At 37.6% G+C, this 19,046-nt stretch overlaps 2 protein-coding genes and 2 pseudogenes across 4 annotated transcripts; all 4 read right to left on the bottom strand.

Moving 5' to 3' along the window:
• Positions 1-531: 531 nt before the first annotated feature.
• Positions 532-6,441, bottom strand: LOC114732010 (probable protein phosphatase 2C 38). Of its 3 annotated transcripts, XM_028919283.1 has the most exons (5): positions 6,432-6,441; positions 1,867-2,235; positions 1,408-1,775; positions 1,090-1,326; positions 532-993 (listed from the first exon to the last, which is right to left on the bottom strand). In XM_028919283.1, the coding sequence occupies exons 2-5, from the start codon at positions 2,159-2,161 to the stop codon at positions 775-777; spliced, it is 1,119 nt and encodes a 372-aa protein (XP_028775116.1). In that variant the 5' UTR covers positions 2,162-2,235; positions 6,432-6,441; the 3' UTR covers positions 532-774. The 3 variants fall into 3 exon arrangements, with proteins under 3 accessions (XP_028775116.1, XP_028775115.1, XP_028775117.1); XM_028919282.1 differs by lacking the exon at positions 6,432-6,441 and having other exon boundaries at positions 1,867-2,693; XM_028919284.1 differs by lacking the exon at positions 6,432-6,441 and having other exon boundaries at positions 991-1,016; positions 1,867-2,693.
• LOC114732012 (uncharacterized) lies at positions 4,674-6,365 on the bottom strand. Its single transcript, XM_028919285.1, has 5 exons — positions 6,200-6,365; positions 5,965-6,088; positions 5,412-5,812; positions 5,243-5,305; positions 4,674-5,143 (listed from the first exon to the last, which is right to left on the bottom strand). The coding sequence occupies exons 1-5, from the start codon at positions 6,274-6,276 to the stop codon at positions 4,906-4,908; spliced, it is 903 nt and encodes a 300-aa protein (XP_028775118.1). The 5' UTR covers positions 6,277-6,365; the 3' UTR covers positions 4,674-4,905.
• A 4,707-nt stretch (positions 6,442-11,148) lies between the features above and the next one.
• On the bottom strand, positions 11,149-11,851 carry LOC114732015 (E3 ubiquitin-protein ligase SGR9, amyloplastic-like; annotated as a pseudogene).
• Positions 11,852-14,984: 3,133 nt separating this feature from the next.
• LOC114732018 (uncharacterized) lies at positions 14,985-17,549 on the bottom strand (annotated as a pseudogene).
• Between the last annotated feature and the right edge of the window lie 1,497 nt (positions 17,550-19,046).

Genomic DNA, 19,046 nt, shown 5'->3' with positions numbered 1-19,046 from the left:
TTTTTTAATCACACATGATCATATATCGCCATCTGTCTCTCTTTGTTTCATGTGGATTTGTCACTAAATGTTAATATTTTAAAAATAGGACGTATGATCATGTATGATTAAAAAATTTAACAGAATGAGTATAAAAAAATTGATGTAAATATTGTTTTAGATTAATTATATTTTTTTTATTTACGTCAACTCAATTCCACTTGAGCCAAGCCAAAGAAATACATTAACAAGCGACTCAAACTGTAGTTCTTTTTACACGCATCAAGACCAGATGTTTGACATCTGCGTCTGAACTCTGCAATGAATGTTTAAAACGAAAAGAAGAGAAAAGGGGGTAAAATTAGACGCATTTTCTATGTGAAGTATGAAATTAGTCGCATTGTTCATGGCCTATGAATGGCATTATTGATTTGATATCGCAAGTGAGAGTGGGGAGTGCAAAATCTACTCCAATCATGCACTTCATGGGTAGTATTTAACGTGCGCGCGTGGCCAAGTGTTTAATATTTCCTGATATCCGTGTCCCATGCCTATATAAAGATGCATTTAAAATTCGCTAGGGTGCACTGGTATTTGCTTCATTTAGGATCTGCAGACATAAATAGGCTAAAATTGTTATTATATAAGTATGATCACCGATCAACACTAAGTCCCCTTAGGTAGCTTAGCTTGAATGAGATGCTGCAATTATGGGAGTGCGATGCGAAAGGAAACGATCTATATATCTGCTTTGTACAACAATTCTCAAAGAGGGATTCGAGGGAAGCTTTTGGACTATGGATTGGCAGGCCAGCCTGCTTTGATTGAAAGAGGAGAGCCCCATGGAGAGTTATTATCAGTGAGTTTTGGGTTTAGAAACACAACCACTACTGTTATGTCATCGTGGAAGTGCCTCCTCGCACCTGCTTCGATCTTTTCCAGGTCTGCCAGTTTCATTTCCCTCTTCTTTGCTGCCTCTTTCATGGCTGCCTTTACCAGCCTCCTCGCTATTCCCTGTTCCATAAACACGCCTCTCACTGTTCATTCCGAACACAAAACTCTGAAATAAACACACACATAAAACATGACCCAGTACATTTGGAAGCTTACATTACGTGGGTTATTATTGACCATGTTAACGGCTTCTTGGTTGCTAAGGTGCTCCCACAAACCGTCCGAAGCAAATATGAGAAAGTGATCGTCAGGATGGAGTTTCTGCGTTGCTATTGACGGCTCACAGCTGAGAATAGGCTTGAAGAAGGATTCCGCCAATCTAAACCTCAATGGCAGAGGCTCTCTGTTAAATTCTGCCTTTTTCAGATATGCATCACCTATGGATCTCGAAACCTGCAAAAACATAACTTGTATTTAAACATGGGATTTGAGCACTGTTTGTTCTGTGTTGTCGATATTGTTTTCTTGGCGTACCTGAATGAGGCCTTTGACGCGCCAAACTTGATGTTTCAGGACCACAATTTGTGAATCAAAGGGGTGCTTTGATCGAACTTCATCTCTTACTGTTTCTATGTTAACGTTGTGTTCTGCGGATAGTTGAATAGCTACTACTTCTTTCGTTGCCCTCTCCATTCTTCCCAGCACCGCTCGGGAGTCTCCAGAATTTGCTATATATATCATCCCATTACAGATTATCCCCACTAAGCAACACGTCCCTGTGGAAGCAATCTCTGGCTTGCTCATCCACTTTCTCTTCACCATAGACAGAAATCCTTCGTCTGTTGCTCGATACGCCTTCTTTATAACACTCTCTGCCATGCCTCCTTCTTCGCCTGCAAGTCCTGGATCAAACAGCAAAATTAGTGCTAATTAGAAATATTTTTTTAAAAAAAAAACAACCAAATAGGTCTGATAATGAAGATGAGAGCATACTCTTGAGATTAGAGAAGAGATTGTCGGTGACGAACTGGGAGGCCTCGTAGCCACCATGACCGTCGTAGACACCTATGACGGTGCCTTGAGGACCCATATTATCATTATTGCAAGTGAAGGGTCCAGATTCGAGCTGACTTCGATCCTCCAATGAACTATTGGCCTGAACTACGGCCATTGAGAAATCCCCATACAGATGATTGCCTAAATCCTTGTGCCATAGCAATCCATCAACCTTCCCACTCCCTTCTCCATCTTCACCTTCCACAGATGGTTTCCAGCATGACTTGACCATTTCTTCAGGCAATTCGTCAATCTAAGAAAAATTTATCTGTTCTCTCCTTGGCATTTATCACCTACGGACACGACCTCAGATCATAAAGCTATATACCCATCAGAAAAGGAACAAATGGGTATGGACTGAAGTAACTGAGATTCACAAAGTTAGCATGTAAGTACAGAGAATATCGATATGGAGTGGTGATACTCTGTCGTGTGTGCCTTGAACCTGAGCTGAATGGGTTCAGTGGGTAAGAAGGTGTGGGGTATGTGGAGAACGGAGCTAGCTGGAAGAGAAGACGAAGACTCAATATGGCAGAGATGGTCGAAGATCTAAGGGATGAAAGGGAGCAATGGGATAGGAGAAGTGTGTGGGGGTTCTTGGCAGATGATGTTCGTCTTCAGAGAAGTGTCAGAAAGAGAGATCCAAGAAGAGGAAATGGAGAGAGATTTGAAGTAGAGAGTCTGACATTGTTATTCTTGTCCATTTATTTGTCTCCCTTGTGAATGATTTCGATGCTCGTGTGGCCAAGTGGGTTTCTGCGAGTCTTCCATTCCCTTGGCTGAGACTTTCAGTTCCATCACCTTTTAAAGCTGTCATCCTTTGTTTTAGGGAACTCTTTTCTGGGTTTGCATCATATTTTTCTTGGTTTATCTTTCGTGATCATTCGTAACTTTTACTATTTTCACAGTTCGTGACAGGCACGTTTTCACGCCCTCTTATCGTCGCTACATATGCTATTCATCTTATAGCAATACAAGTTCTATTCAGATTTCTCCTCGTATCAGCTTTAATTATTGAGAAGAACTTCAATGTAGGCTTGATTCTTGTCGAAATAATAATAAATATATTTTATGTAAATATCTACATTAAAGTATATTATAAAATTTCAATGTTACTGTGGCCGGCTTATTTTCCTTGTTATTTCACTTTCTTGATTCATAATCACCTAACTGTTTTGTGGAAACAAATGTAGGGGCCTGATAGATTTTAAAGTCAAAGCATTACTCACGTTTTTGTTTTTCACTTTTGCACCTTACAAAAATTAACAAGAATATGAAAACCCCTAAAATGAAACAAAGCAATAGCAAAGTAGTAGTAATTTAGAAACGCCATGGAAATCCCAACCCCTGTACGGTAATACTGTAGTTATATGAAAGAAGATGGATCTGGCAGGAACACGCAAAATGACTCACCAATCTGGCCATATTACTTAATTGTTTTGTTCGAAGCTTGAATTTGAAATTTTTTAAGGTTTGTTTAGGAGTTGGAATTGGGAGCTGCTATGTCGTGAATAGTTTTGTGCTGTGGCTGGTGTAATAAAGTGGAGCTTTCTGATGGCGAAGGGTCACGAGGGAGAGAAAAAAATTTGAGGCTGTGCAGACACAAAAACATGTGGTACACGTATCCACACACCTTCTTGGAACTTGCAATAATTCGTGAATTCTGTAATATTAAGACAGCAACATGGTTTTGTGATTCCTTTTCCAACGTTGCAAACTTGGTTTTCTCTCATTGATTTCTGAATTATGTTGCCGTTTTTCTAGCATTTGTTTAGGGAATTGTTTGGCTCTGTTGTCTTGCCATGAGGCGACCCTCCCATACAACTCCACCTCACTTAACACACACGTACTAAAATTGAACTACAATTCGATCAAGTTAAGGCGTTTTGTTGCAGATTCAGTTTCATCACCTTCTCTCTCCTCTTTTGACCATATATATATGAAATTGCATTCATAATAAATGGGCTGCATGTATAGTTGAATCAGAGATGACGCTTTCGGATACATAAAATAGAGTGGTTTAAGTGTTTAATAATAAACATATACTCCTGCTTGTGAGACTGGGAAGCTTTTGATCAATCATTTAAGAGTTGAAACCTGATTAGATACGATTTTATATTTTATATTAAACTGTTTTCCTAGCATTATCAGTCATTCAAAAATCAATACCAAATGTTGTAGTGTCTGTTGGTTCATGAAAGAATTCAAGTTTTTTTTTTCTTTTGGTGGGTGGGGGATAAGGCTTCACTGTTAGAGGGAGAACTATTATTGTGCGGGCCTGAAATGCGTAAAACGGAGAAGCTTCTTTCAAGTCTCAACTTGCCGAATGTAGACCAGAAAGATGGACTCTCTGATCTTTTACTTTCAACGATGAAAAAGAACAGGGCACACTCTTTTTGACTGCCAAAAGAAAAAAAATTAGCGGATAATTAGGGATGATTGTCCATTATCTTGACTTGTCAATAACGTTCATTCTTGCTCCTACATGTCTATCAATTATTCTGACTTCAAATTAGTAACATAGTTGTCCTTTGATAAGACACCCAGGTGATACTGATACAGCAGATAGATCAAGTCACAGATCAGGCCTGCCCTTGTGAGATAACAAGATCCAACCTAAACTCGCCATGAAACTCGAAAGAAAAAAAAATCATAATGGTTGCGAAAGTCACGAGAATCAAGGGACCTCATTCCACAACTCAGACCCTTTTACTGTCAACAGAATGATCGGAACCCCCCCCCCCCTTAGCTCAAACCTCAGCCTGACAGCAAATCCCTACATCACATGACATGTGTGACAAGTGACACACCCAAAAGAAACTTTACCTTCCAGCTAAGGCCAGTCATCGTATCAACTTTACTCTTTCTTGCTCCAATTCCAGGGCTAACTAATCTCATTTTCCATCATACATCAACGTGACTAGAAAAATAAGCTCAGCATAATTACTATAATAATTAAGATATCAGTGTGATAACTTAGGTAGGGCCAACTTGAATCATGTGCCTTGTTCCCATTGAGCATAGTAGCTTTTCCCTCGCGTGCCTTAATGCATCTAGAGCTTCAACCACACTTTCATGAACTGGCTTTACTTTTCTTGCCTCTGTGTTTGTTATTGGAAAGTTCACTGGAACTAGTGCCAGAGAGTTGTCGATGAAATCTCTGTCATCATCCTCGTACTCGGTCACTGAGGATTTTGAGCTTAATCCTGACAGCCTGAAGCAAAATCCCAGTATCAAAATTTGAAACCTGGCTTCACAGACACAAACTGCTCAGAACAAGTAACTCTCTCCCCATGTATCAAATACAACACACCTGCATTCGTCGTTCTTCAAATCTTGAGAACTGGAATCTTTTGAAGATGATCTTGAGGTCGAACTTGAATACAGGACAGGGAAAAAGAATCAGCCAGCTTAAAGAATAGCAGTTAGGAGATAAGATTGTTTCAGTAAGTGCTATGACTCTACATGTTGAAATCGGATACCTGCTTTCATCATGCTTCAAATCCTGAGAAATTGAGTTCTTGGGGGAAGAACAATCTGAATTTGAATTACTAGTGGAGTTATCAGAACCCTGAGAGTCATCATAGCCATGTGTCATGGAGGCTGAGGGTTCTGAAACACTGTGCATTGCGTTCTCCAACCAATATGAGTCTGTTGTACGAGTCTTGGTTCCACTCGCCTCTGAGTCTCTAGAAGCAGAGCTACTTGCAGGCGATCTCCAACAAGAACTTTCAGATTTCTCCGGCGAAGATAATTGCACTGATTCTTCTGATATAGAGAATAACTTGAGGGACTGAAGCTTCTTTTTCAGCTTTTTGAGCCTTTTCTCCGCTTTCTCTCTTAATTCGATCTCATCTCTGAGTTTCTTTTCCAGCTCCACCAACTGTGCAGCACCCAAAAACCCCACCAAGAAATTTTCATTTTTTAAGGATATAGAAATAAAGACATGGAATAAAGTTTTGCCAGGCTAAAAGCTTCACAATGTGACTCATGAAACACAATCGATTAAAAATTTCACCGAAAGTGACAGAGCACCTTGTTGCCCATAGACTCTGCTTCCTCATTAGCAACTCTAGAGGCTTGCCTTTCAGCGAGCAATCTTCCTCTCAGGCACCGCACCACGGTGTTCAAACCCTCATCTCTCTCCATTTTCTTGCCCCTGAAATAACCCATGCAACAATGTGATTCCATCTTCATGGACAACCCATTTCAGATTTCACAATGCAGAACGAGAGAAGAAGAAACAAAATATATATTAAGAAAAAGCCACCTCGATTTTGGATCCTCCTTGTCGGCATTAGCTAGGGTGAGCTGATTCTCCGTGCTTCGGTCGCAGCAAGGGCTCATCTTTGGGCTTCGCACGCAAATGTTGTGAGTGGGTTCGCTCGGATCAATTCAGACTTCAGACCCAGAAATGTGAATTCTCGTTAGTCTAATTTGGAGAGCCCGCGTTCAAATTAAATGAAAGAAAGAAAAGACGCTATCTTTGGGAATTTGAAAACCGAAGGAGAACTTGGAATAATACTCACAGGAAAATAGCAGGTGATTTTGAAGTGTGTGAGCGTCAGAGCGAGGGTGAGAGTTATAAATATCCACATCCCGACAACTTCTACTAGAATCTGACGCAGCTTTTCTATTTGCACAGTAATAATCATCTCGAGTTCCCCCCCCCCCCTTATTGTGCATTATTTACTGAAGTTTGTGTGTTGAAACGAAGGCAGAGAAGTAAGACATGGTATTTTTAATAAGGTATACACTGAGCTCATAATAACTACGTTATGCAGAACACTTCTTGATTTGATAAGGTATTAATTATATTATTTAACATTATTTTTATTTAAAGTCATTAATTATTAGGCAGAATGGGAAAGCAAATTTTAAAAAATTTCATTTAAATATGGGTAAAAATCATAAATTTACGCTTAAAAATCTTTCCTTAATTCTGACTAGGTGGCTAGAATAAAAAATTTGTTTCACATGAGCCTTTATTTCTCAATTTGAATGCAAAATTTAATGTTATTTTTTCTGTTTTATCCTGGGAGTACAATAATGGTTTTTGGGTATTAATTAAACACTGTTCGAAATAAAATGAGAAGCAGGCTTCATAATAGTATATCATATTTTTATATATTTATTGCATTCCTCACTCTTTATAATTAACTTTCAAAGGACGAATACAATGAAACGGAGTGAATATTTATTTACAGCACGATTAGTAAGGACCTTTTTTTTTTTCGGGGGGGCCTCATATTTAAGAACATAAAAGTTTCTAACATCGATCATCAAAGATAGTCTGCATAATACTATCTCTGATGCTTAATATAATAAGTAGTTGATTAACTTGAGTAAATTAAAAAAATTTTGTTGAGTTAGTTATTTATAATAATAATAATAATTAAGTGTTGTCTTTTCTAAAATACCTTTACTAATCATATATTGGCTAAAAGTATATTAAACATTTAACATATACAACTACTATAAGGATTACTTTGAAAATAAATAAATAAATATGAGATATAAAGTAGATTGAGATCTTATATTTAGAATCAAATTAAACTTCTAATTAACTCTTATATTAAGAATTAGAAGTAACATATATATATTGGCCTAGTTTCTTACATTTTTCATATTTATCTAAATTTAAAAGAATATCTTTTGATTATTTTTAAAATAGAAACACAACACTAATTTTTATAGAAAATTTTATAATTATTTTATTTGCTCTTTTGCGCATCAAATCAAACCAATGATAACGTTTTGTACCCACCGAAGGCCGCATTGTTTGCATCTTAATTTGTTGGTCATGATTATTGTTACTTCTCTCTACAGATCTTTTGTTGAGTATAGTGTATTAATTTCCATTTTAAACATCCTTTCAACTCAATAAAGTTTGACGAAAACACAAAGCTTACAAAAGCCATACTCCCTTGAATGTTTTTTAAATAATTATATTAATTATAAATATAAATCCAAAAACCCAAGGGCCAAGAGTTTGCGTAAAGCAATTGTTGTTTCTTTAGAAGGCGTAAAGGCCAATAAATCCCAAGTTACCCAGGTGTCGTCTCATTCTTCGAACGTGTATGAGGATTGCTTAGGTATTAACAATGACATTGTCAAAATAATACTCTTTTGATCTTTAATATAAGACATATTTAACTAATTTGATTAGATTAAAGAAGCTAGGTAAATCAGTTAACTATAATACTCATCCGATCCTTAATATAAAACCCATTTAATTAATTTGATTAGACTAAGAAAGTTAGGTAAGTTAGTTAATTATAAGAAAAGTGACACATTTTTCTTAAAACACCGTAATCATCTTTCTTAATACCCCTCTCCCTCTTCTACTTGATTATGATTGAGGGAATATCCATGTGGGTAATTTAGAGAAAATTAATAAATATGAGAAATGGGTCTTATATTTAGGACCAAAATCAATTCAAGAATTGGGTCCTATATTAAGGACCGGAGGAGTAAATATAACATGTTTTTCCTAAAATACTTTAATCATTTTCATTATATCCTCCCTCCCTCCCATACTTGATTATTGTTGAGGAAGTATCAATATGGGTGATTTGGGAAAAATTGATAGATATAAGAATATGTCTTATATTTAGGACTAAAATTAATTTTATAATTAGGTTTTATATTAAGGACCAGAAGACTATATCTTTAAGGTTATGTTGTGAAAAGCAATTTTTTTAAAATTTTATTTGCCGATTTGTTATGTCTTCTAAGACTGTATTTTTGAATATATGGACAGATTGCTAGAGTACTTGTTTTCAACCCGTTAAGTTACCCATCACAGTGGAAAATTGGAAGGAACTTCATGTGGACTTTAATTAAAAAACTGCCATGTGAGAATTTTCAAAAACGAGAAAAATCCAATTCAAACGAGTTTTGAGTTTAATAATTTTAACTCTCTATCTCTATTCACATCCCATCCAGCAATTATTATTCAAAGAAGCATGCATACTGAATGCCTGTTTATTTCTTCGTTCATAACTGTCGATGGAAAGGATTTGGCTTTTATTTGCTAATCATTTAATCACCTCCCGTTTATTCTCCGTTACTCATAAACAACCCATAAAACCCGACTCTCTACTCCTCTGGTCAATAATATGGTGCCTAATTAGAAAGCTGATATTGGTTTTATATGCAAAATTTATTTTCTATATTTATCAATTTTTTTAAACTAACTCTATCGATAGTCTCTCAGCAATAATCATGTAAGAAATATAAAGGGAAATTAAAAAAAATGATCATAATATTTTAGGGAAAAAAACATCACATTAGCTAATTTAACTGACATCATTAATTTACTTAAATTAGCTAATTAAGTCTTACATTAAGAATTAGAAGAGTGTATCATTATCAACTGCATAAAATAATAATCGATTAGATCAAGTATTTATTTGCATACTCCTGTGATTTTATTCACAGGGCAATTCAACATGTTTCAACCAAAACATGGAATGATGGGTTAAACTGGGTTCATGTCCGGATAGTAGGAGGGAGAGGGAACAGGGATTGAAGTGCACTCAAAGCAAAAGGAGTGGTCACTGATTTAAGGGGGTGTTTGGATAGAAACCAAATCATGGTTTCAGAAGTGCTTTTACGGATTACGAAGTAAATATGTGGAGGAGTTTACCTCGTTTTGCAGAAAAGTGATTCTGAAACCTAGGTTTTGGTTTTGTCAACCACCCCCTTAGTAATAGCTGCTTATTCAGAAGCTTTAAGCATGGTCCCCGTTTTTATGATTTGTGATGTAATAACGGCTTCAACGTCTAATTCATACACTCCATAATTACTTCAACAACAAGGCAATTATAAAATGCTGTAAATAGTTAGCCGCTCCCAGCTTTTGGAGCGCTCCACGCGTTGGCAAATACTCCCTCCGTTCCTTATTAAGAGACGAATAACCGAATTACGTTGATCAAAAAAACAGTTAAAATTAGTTAAGAACAATCAATGTGTAAAAAGTATAATCTTTTTTCCAAAAATGCCCTCATTAATAAGGAGAGAGAGCATGGAGAGAACAATTAATTATTAAAAGAAAGAGAAGTGGGAAGGAGAGAGTGTGTAAGTTGGAGACAATAATATGGGTAAAATAGGAAATCAACACAAAAAAATAGAAACAACTTTTAAATGTCTCTTATATATAGAAACATGCCATAAGCATCAAATGTCTCTTATAATAAGGAACGGAGGGAGTATTACTTTTAATTTAATTATAAAATTTTATTTATAGTCTACAAATAAAGTATTATAATCAGAACTAGAGGCACTAGATAGCGGCCCTTTAATTGCACGTCAGTTGATGGCGTTTTGACACGTGTCATCCTCTTCTCACGACGCAAACGGAATCATTAGATGCCCACCTTCTCATGCGCCCTTCATTTCATCCTCTTCTTCTTGGCACCCACGACCCGGTGATGGTCCTACTACTATATCTTTGAAATTTCATTGTGGACCTCTGTCTTTAGGGAGGGTCCAAATTATTCCTATTTTATATCATTCTCTACTCACAGATAATTTTTTCCCCCCATAAATGTTGGATTTAAATTATGTCACTGATACTTGATAGATACATGGACGAGGGATAGAATATGTTTCATGAAATTATGGGCCCAAAGACTGCTAGATCCGTAGATAATTATTAAGTGAGGGCTTAAATATTGTTAGACCTACTTAGACACAGATCCACATTAAACCTGGGCCTGGACCTAGCCTACTCATCAACCTAAGTTGGACGCCTCTTGCCAATACTCGTGATAAATATAACGAATTTATGAAAAAGGAGGGGGAAAAAATAAGTATTAGTCCAAATAAAAAGGATTTAAGCATTTTAAATATCATATTCTGAGTTTGATTTTTGGGATGGTGTGTATGAAAAAAAAAAAATTGTTAGGAGGAGTTGTCATCACGGTGCCTGACAGTACTCCGAGAGATTAGTTTCTTACCGTTTAAGTAGAAGGATACTCTGGCTAACAACAAAATAGGGGGAAAAAAAGCTTTTCACTTTGACCGTGTCCACATCATTCAGTCTTCCTCGTATGGACTTGTGCACGTATGGTGTGAAGGTTGGACGCACTCATGACTAAACCAGGCTTTGCCGCCCGCTCAATTTAATCAACATATCCATTAACCGTTGGATCTCGCCGAAGACATCATCGGACGGCAATCGGTAGCGACAGCAAGGACACGTGTCGTTGTTCTTCAGCCACGGCAATATACACATCCAATGAAACCATGCTCGCATGGTAATTCGCACACGTCCTTCCCCACCTTCATCTCCTCTTTACATATTACACACTCCCTTCCGCCTTCCTTCACTTCTACGCCCGGAAGTCCCGCCATCGTCTCCGGCGACGCCCCCTTCTTCCCCCCGCCGCAACTTATCTTCACAAGTCTCCAGCTCCGACTCACCATATCAACGTAAGGAGCCAGAGCCGTCCAAGTACTCGCCCCAACGGGAGAATAAGCAGCTGTCAGCAACTTATCAGAGAAAATATTACATAAGCTGAGCCTCCAATCCGAATAATTCTCCTCCAGGACTGTGGGGTTGTGTTGTGGGTCTCGCAGAAAAAGAGGAGGAGGAGGACGGCGTTCAGGTCTCTCTGTCGAATGGCGGTGGACATAGGCGGCGAAGGCGGAGATGGGATGGTGAGGTCGGAGAGGAAGTGGGTGGGTGATCCGGTGGAGAGAGAAGAGGAGGTGGCGAGCGATGAGGAGGTACTTTTCGGGGAGGGAGATAGAGTGTAGGTGGCGGAGGGTGGCGGAGAAGAGAGAAGGGGAGCGAGGACGGAGGAGAGGCGAAGGCGGTGGAGGTGAGTGGCTGAGAGGAGGGAGAGGGAGAGGTGGGAGAGTTGGGAAGGAGGGAGGTGGAGATTGCTGCTAAGATGGTTGCTCTTTCTTCCATTATGGGATCATGTGCTTCTCTTTCGATGCAGTTGAGTCTTTGAGGACCGATCTGTGCCTTTTTATGGACTTGGATCCAACATGGAACTTTGCAACTGTGCTGTACACTGATTTTTCTTCTGTGTCTTTTTTTTATAAAATAATTGTTTCTTTGTCCTTTAGTTTTTTTTTTATAGTGAGAAAAGATATAAGACTTATTTGAAATAGTATACAAGTAGTTTTTTAATTATGATTTATAGATTACAAAAAAAATATGTAAAAAAAAATTATCTTGAATTACGTAAAATGTATTAATAAATACTTATAATCTCCAATCCAAATGAGCCCATAGGATGGCTGTTTAATCTTTTTTGCTCTAACTATTTCCCGTGTTTAATTAGAAATTAAAAGTGCGGAATAATTGTTCATATCATTTTATATTATGAGATTATGAGTTATAAGTCGACTCCTTATTAATTAAACTAACCTTTATCGGCACACAAATTGCACTCTATATAAAATATAGATTTATAGAAAACAGTGCCATTTCCGATAACCTAGATATAATATGAGATGTCAAGATATATGTCAGACTCTTGTTGATGATAGCAAAATCCTCTTGTTAGATCAGAATAAATTACTCCTCCAGTCCTAAATGTAAAACCTTTATACTAGTGTGTATAAGGGTTTTACATTTTAGGATCAGATGAGTAAATTACATACTAAAGTTACTATTTTTTTAATTGGAGTTTCAGTTTTCAGATTCCTTTTGAGATCATTTTAATTGACTCATTTTCTCAGAAGTTTAGCGAAGAAAAAAATCAGTGGTCATGATTGGAAAGAGACACATGTATCTAGCATTCTTTTTAATTGCTTTTTATAGTTGTGCTATTATTGGAAGATAGTCAATGTCAAGACTAATAACCAGTCATTTCTGTCCACTAGCTGCTTAATCATTATATAGAAGCGATTATGATGACAATCGAAAGAGGAATTTATATTTACTACGGTCTCCATCCATCGTGATATACTCATCATATTTCCTAGCTACCAGAGTACCATATTTTAAATCATTAACATGCTTAACTACTACATATAATTCTATATTTACGTTGGAAGATAATCACCCAATCACCATGCATATCAGGTCGATGCATGGACATGGCGAGCATTCTGTAATAAGTAAGCAAAACATTCCAGCTGATGACACCAAGAAAAGATGGAGAAATTTGTCGACAGGTAAAATGTCCAGTTCAAGCACATATCCCCCCGAGCTAATTTGCTTTTGGCTGTGTTCATCAATGAAAACGACATGGCTCCACCAATATGGCTTCTTCCTCTTGTCGCCGACAATATAAATGAAAACGATAATGTAATTAACGCGTCCGACAAAATAAAAGTGTGTGTGTGTGTACACATATATTGGCCTTCTCATCTACAATCTCGCAGCCTTATTCTCAATGTACTGTGATTATACCAGCATGGTCAATGACTATAAATAAGGCCTCGTGGGCATTCATTCCCCTATAATGGAGATTTACGGCATTGCGGGCGCAAAGCGAGCTCTGATCATGGGCTCATACTGAAAAGTACAAAAGCAACGATATTTTGAGTGATATTGTATGCTTTAGCAGCAGGTAAACTCTCCAATTTCGAGATGTGAAAAGGCAAGGCAGGCAAATGTACGTAGTACAAAGAAAACAGAGTCCCGATTATAATTACTGGTCCAAGTTGATACTATTATATTACAACCTCCGGTCGTTTGTAGAAATAACTAATTTAAATAGATTAAAATTTTAAAAATTATTTATAATAATATATGTTATTTTTTTAAGAATATCTTTACTAATCATATATATTAGCTAAAACTATTATTTGATAAAATCTTTAACATACGCAACTATTATAAAGACTATTTTGAAAAAAAAAATGTGAAAAACAAAATGAATTAGGAACTTATATTTAAAACCAAATTGAATGTCAAACTAACTTTTATACGAAGTACATTACAACTGGCTCTAACAAAGGAAACTCCAGAACATTCCTAATGGTTCATCCTCAGCAGATTGCAAAAATAAAATGATGTCCAGGATTGGATCTTATACGCGCACTCAGGTCTTGCTGTTAACACAGGATCAAGCTTGAACTTCGTCAAGCACGTTGCCAGAGTTGGCGCAACTTGACATACCAGATTTTGACTTCGCTGCCTCGGTCTATTGGCCTATGTAACATTCTAAACTTGTTTTGAGGAGGAAGTTGCGGAGTGTCTTGAAATGGACGAACACGATTATGCTACGATAGATTTGCATCTCTCTTCCTGTTTCGTGTAGAGGATACTCTCGTTGCACGCACACTTGATATAGTTTAGTACTACCTTGGTCTAATATATTGATATAATCTACATTACAATTAGTTTTTATATTTAGAACCGAGATGATATTTTGTAAGGATAACATACTGATAATACACCTCTGTTTGATGTTGCAAACCTTTTAAGCACTGAGTCCAGGCTTAATTGTTGGACAAGTTTACCCTCTAACGCCTCAGACAGAAAATCGTACAAAAAGCAAATAGAAAATTGAACTGTAGGCGGGCACTTGATCTGCTTTAGGAGAGTAGGAGACTATTGTTACCATGATTCAATGTTTGAACATGTCGCGCAGGCAGAATTAGAAGATTATCCGAGCAACGTTGACAACCCTGCTCGAGCTAGTATGCTTCTGCAAGTTCCAAGATTTCTTGCAACAGATGCCTTGATCTGCTAATGCTTTAACGGATTACATTTTTCCTTTGGGATCCATGGAAGTTGAGAAACGATGTGCATACAAAGTGGAGCGAATTTTTGCTTTTCATCCTAGTTGCAGGACCTAGTGTATACTATAGAATCATGTTTGTTATTTTATTCCCCCGAGCTCCTCATTAAGATATCTTGGAAGTAATCAGAGAAGAGAGCCTATTTCAATGCACCAGTACAGTCATCTCGGAGGAAAATCACCAATGGAGAGTCCTACCAGAGTTATATCACATATTTATCATCTTACCACATTTCACACGGGCAGCTGGAGAGTTACGAAGGAGAATTGCCAGAAGAAGATCCTCCCACACATATCCAACGAATTCACCAGTTGTCGATATGTCACTACGATGAGACAGAATGTAGATGATATAATAATCATATTAATTATATAGATAAAGGGGGGAAATGGAATAAACTTCGTCCTTGGGGGGAGAAAAGAACAGAGAAGCAATGCAGCCAAAATAAACATGAGAATTTAGGATGGCCAGGCCAAATTGCTGAGGTCACCCCCTATTTCTGACACAAAAACTAAGACCACAAAAAGCAATACAAATAAAACTAGGCTGTGAGATTAGTCGTCTTCTCTGTCTGAAAGCAACGCTCCAGCTGTGACAGTAACGCGAGGGAGTGGCATAGACTCGCTACTGGAGAACCATAATCGAAATTGGGCTGTTAAGGCAAAACGTCTTATTCTTTGTGATAAACGCACTCATTGCTTCAGTCCTTGAACGGAAACGTACTGTAGCCATTTTAACGGGATTTCCAAAAGTTTCTCCCTGTCTGTGAGCACACGAAACTCATCATCTGGATAAAATCTTAAATATTGAACATCACTTATAATTCAGAACATAGTTTGACATTAACCTTAGAAAATATTGATGGAGGTCTGATCATATTCATAACCATGCAGAAAACGTTCTATTTCATCTATTAGTGCATTTCGAGGAAATCCTCGCATCAAAATCTGGCAAAAACAGGCAGCTGTTAGATAATTGTCATGCTTTGGAGTCAACAAATCACAGCCTTTCAACAACCAAATTTCAAGGCGAAAAACTGGCTAGTCATTTGCATATATGACAGTTATAGGCGAAATTCCATATTCAAAACTTTGCAACCCTTTCAAATAGATACTCCATCGACACCCAAATCAAGACAACTAGCTGATTGCATGCATAAATGCTTACATATTATCCCCCCCCCCCCCCAAAAAAAAAAAAGAAAAAAGAAAAACAAGCATCAGATAAAAAAAACTTTGAAAATGCAACTTCTATGTTATTTTTATACGAGAGAAAGCATACATTGTTCTGCAACTGAAAAGGTACCATGACATTCTTCATAATTTGTAACAGATAGTTATGTTTTAAATGTATCATTTGTCAATCAAGATGTTATTTTGTATGCATGCATGCAAAGACCTAAATTCTTTCACTTAAAACGGGTAAAAACTAAAAAGCTATCTATCTTCATTGAGTGTCGACATTTGATAATGAAAGAATACCAGCACTTCAAACTCCTAAAAACAATAAGGAAAACATAATTAATTTATACTTACAGTTTTTCCATCATAAGGAGTAACAACATCCCATTGGGCACGATCAGTCTAACAACCAAGAAAAAACAATTATATATATCATCAAGCACTAGTCAAGTATACACATAAGAAGATTGATCAATCTTTTGCGATAGACAAATGTAAGCAGCATACTCTATCCAATCTGTACAAGCGACCATTCCTTGCAATATGTCTTACAGCCCGATCATAGTCATTGTAAGAATGGAATTGCAACATCCTGATGATAGCCAAAATCTTTTCTTCAACCAGTAATTTTTGACCATAGAATGTATCAAGAGATTTCAGTTAAATATGAACAATAACATGCTCACGAGACGAACTAGGAAAATAATCAGCTCATGCCTTTATGATGCATGGTATGAAAGTGAATCTTTTGAATTCTTTTAAAAAAAAAAAAAAGCAAAACAGACAAATGATGCTATTGACACTCGTCAGCGAGAAATGCAGTCAATCACGATGTTAGTGCCGAAAATGTTAAAACTTTCGCAGTTCCCTTCAAGGAAAATGAGAGACTGAAGGCATTACATTGCAAGGGGCGTAAAGTAACGGCCGTAGTCCACTTTGACATCCTCCGTGGTCAAATTACAACCTTTAAGAAAGTGGATTATATCTGTTTTCAGCGTGTAATTACGAACGCCCAACAGCCTACCATATGCCAAACCTAAGAAGAGAAACAGAAAGGAGCGAGTTGTTACTTTGGCTAAAAGAGCGGATGGAACAACTGATTAATCAAAGGCCAAAGCGATAGTGAAGCCAGCAGTAGTAAAGAGTGGGCTAAATGCATCTAGCATATACTTTGTTTCTAAATGACACATGTATCCCGTTAATCAAATATATTCAAAAGAATGCATGGTTTACCAACATATTCATTGTCAGTGAAAAAAATCATGGCCGTGGATGGAATAAATGATTAAGATTAGAAACTAGAAATGTAAAAAAATATCGTGACAGCATAATTAGCGATATGTTAACAAAATTCCTTGCTTAGGTTCCTGTGCAATTGTCAATACTGAAAAGTCGATAGCGAATTACTCTTATCTGTTGCCGTATTGAATACCCAATAAAGGATAATTTTTTGCATTATTAGGCTTCGGAAACGGATCAAACGGCGTACCTTCGCGAGGAGTTCGCAGAAACGATTCGGCTTGTGGATCCTGAGGCGGCTGTTCTGCTTCGGATGAAAAGAAAATCCTGGACGTGGCTCGAAGGAGAGGTGGGAAGCCATGGCATTCTCGGAGAGTGGGAAAAGTAGAGTTCGACCTCAGTGCGGCTCTCAGAAGACTCATCTTCGATCCGAGCGGGAAGAAGCTCGGAGCTTACAAGGTGAACTGGCCGCTGGTCAGTTGAGGGCAAGAGGAGACTGCCGCACCAGCGAGTTTGAAGCATCTGAGCCTGCCAGGGCTTCGGCCCAATTAGCCCAATCAAACCGTCCATCGTGGCTCACAGATTCTTCAGGCCTTAAGGCCTGGGGATTTTAAGGATAAAAACAATAGCCGAGTCACTTCTAAAAGCATAGATCCATGGGCCACGCAAATGTAGGTTTCAGAATTTGGATTCGATGGAAAATACCCAAAACTGGTCCAGGAGATCTTTAAATATCGTCGAGGTAAAACAGTTCATCATCTTAGAGAACATTATGAATTATGAATACTTAGCAAAACAAAGGGACAGATGGCCAGAGATTAACTCTGACTTTACAAATGAATGGCTGCGATGGGTTCTTACTGCCTCCCTAAAATCATCCTTTTTTTGTCTTTACAAATTCAAATCACAATCCCTAAATTTTAGTGGATGCCCATCAATGCCCACAACGGTAGATTCTTTGAAGATATGGTTTGTGTGGCATGAATTCTCTTCTGAAGCAATGGCCTACCTGCGGCCAAATTAAGGTAGTTCGCCGGCGTTGTAGAGTGAAATAAAGAAGGCCGTGAAACAAACAAGAACGGCTGCTCAAAAAAAAAAAAAAACAAGACGCCATGCTGTTTTCAAATACTCTCTGATCCTTAATATAAAACCCATTTAATTAATTTGATTAGATTAAGAAAGTTAGATGAGTTAGTTAATTATAAAAAATGTGATATGTTTTTTCTTAAACATCATAATCATTTTTCTTAATACGTCTTCTACTTGATTATGGTCGAGAGAATATTTATAGGATAATTTAGAGAAAATTAATAAATATAAAAATGATTCTTATATTTAAAACTAAAACCAATCACAATAATTAGGTGTTTTGACCAGCGGAGTAATTGCAGTTATCCCGGCGCATATCCCTTATCTACATGTGCACTAATACTATAATAATAATGCATATAAAACAAAAATCCTCTTGTTCATAAACGGTCCACGGGTAACGTGCGACAAGACGCGTGCCCGTACAGTGCTATTGACCAAAACCATGAACTCACATGACAGCAAGACAGAAGACGGAAAGGTTAAATTAATTGGAGATGTCGTATTTATGATCCCACATCAACCTTAAATCATGAACAACAATCCGCTCTCATTTATGCTGTTCTCTCACACCTTGCAACTTGCCACTGATCAAACGGTTATCCACCAGCGGCGCTGTTGAAGGATGCCCTCCCGGCAAATCGTTCGCACCCCTTGGGATGAGCATCTCCCATGACCGTTTATCTAGAGTCCTTGTAAAATCAAAATAAACGGAGTAAAATACATCGGGTTCGCCTGTCACGCTCAAGCAACACGCAGTTGACAATTAAGAGAGGGTTCCCTCACTGCCACCTCACCGTTAAAGTGGGGTGGATCGGGGCCCAGTAACCCGTCGCCGACTTTTTCCGTGTTCGAACGTACGTCCTATTTTTTTCGGCTAATGACCGTTTAAAA

Source organism: Neltuma alba, unplaced genomic scaffold (genome assembly GCF_004799145.2).
Source record: "Neltuma alba isolate B1F8T4 unplaced genomic scaffold, ASM479914v2 tig00012869_pilon, whole genome shotgun sequence".
NCBI lineage: Eukaryota > Viridiplantae > Streptophyta > Magnoliopsida > Fabales > Fabaceae > Neltuma > Neltuma alba.
The sequence above is the reverse complement of the archived record's forward strand: the minus strand, read 5'-3'. Positions and strand labels throughout refer to the sequence as shown.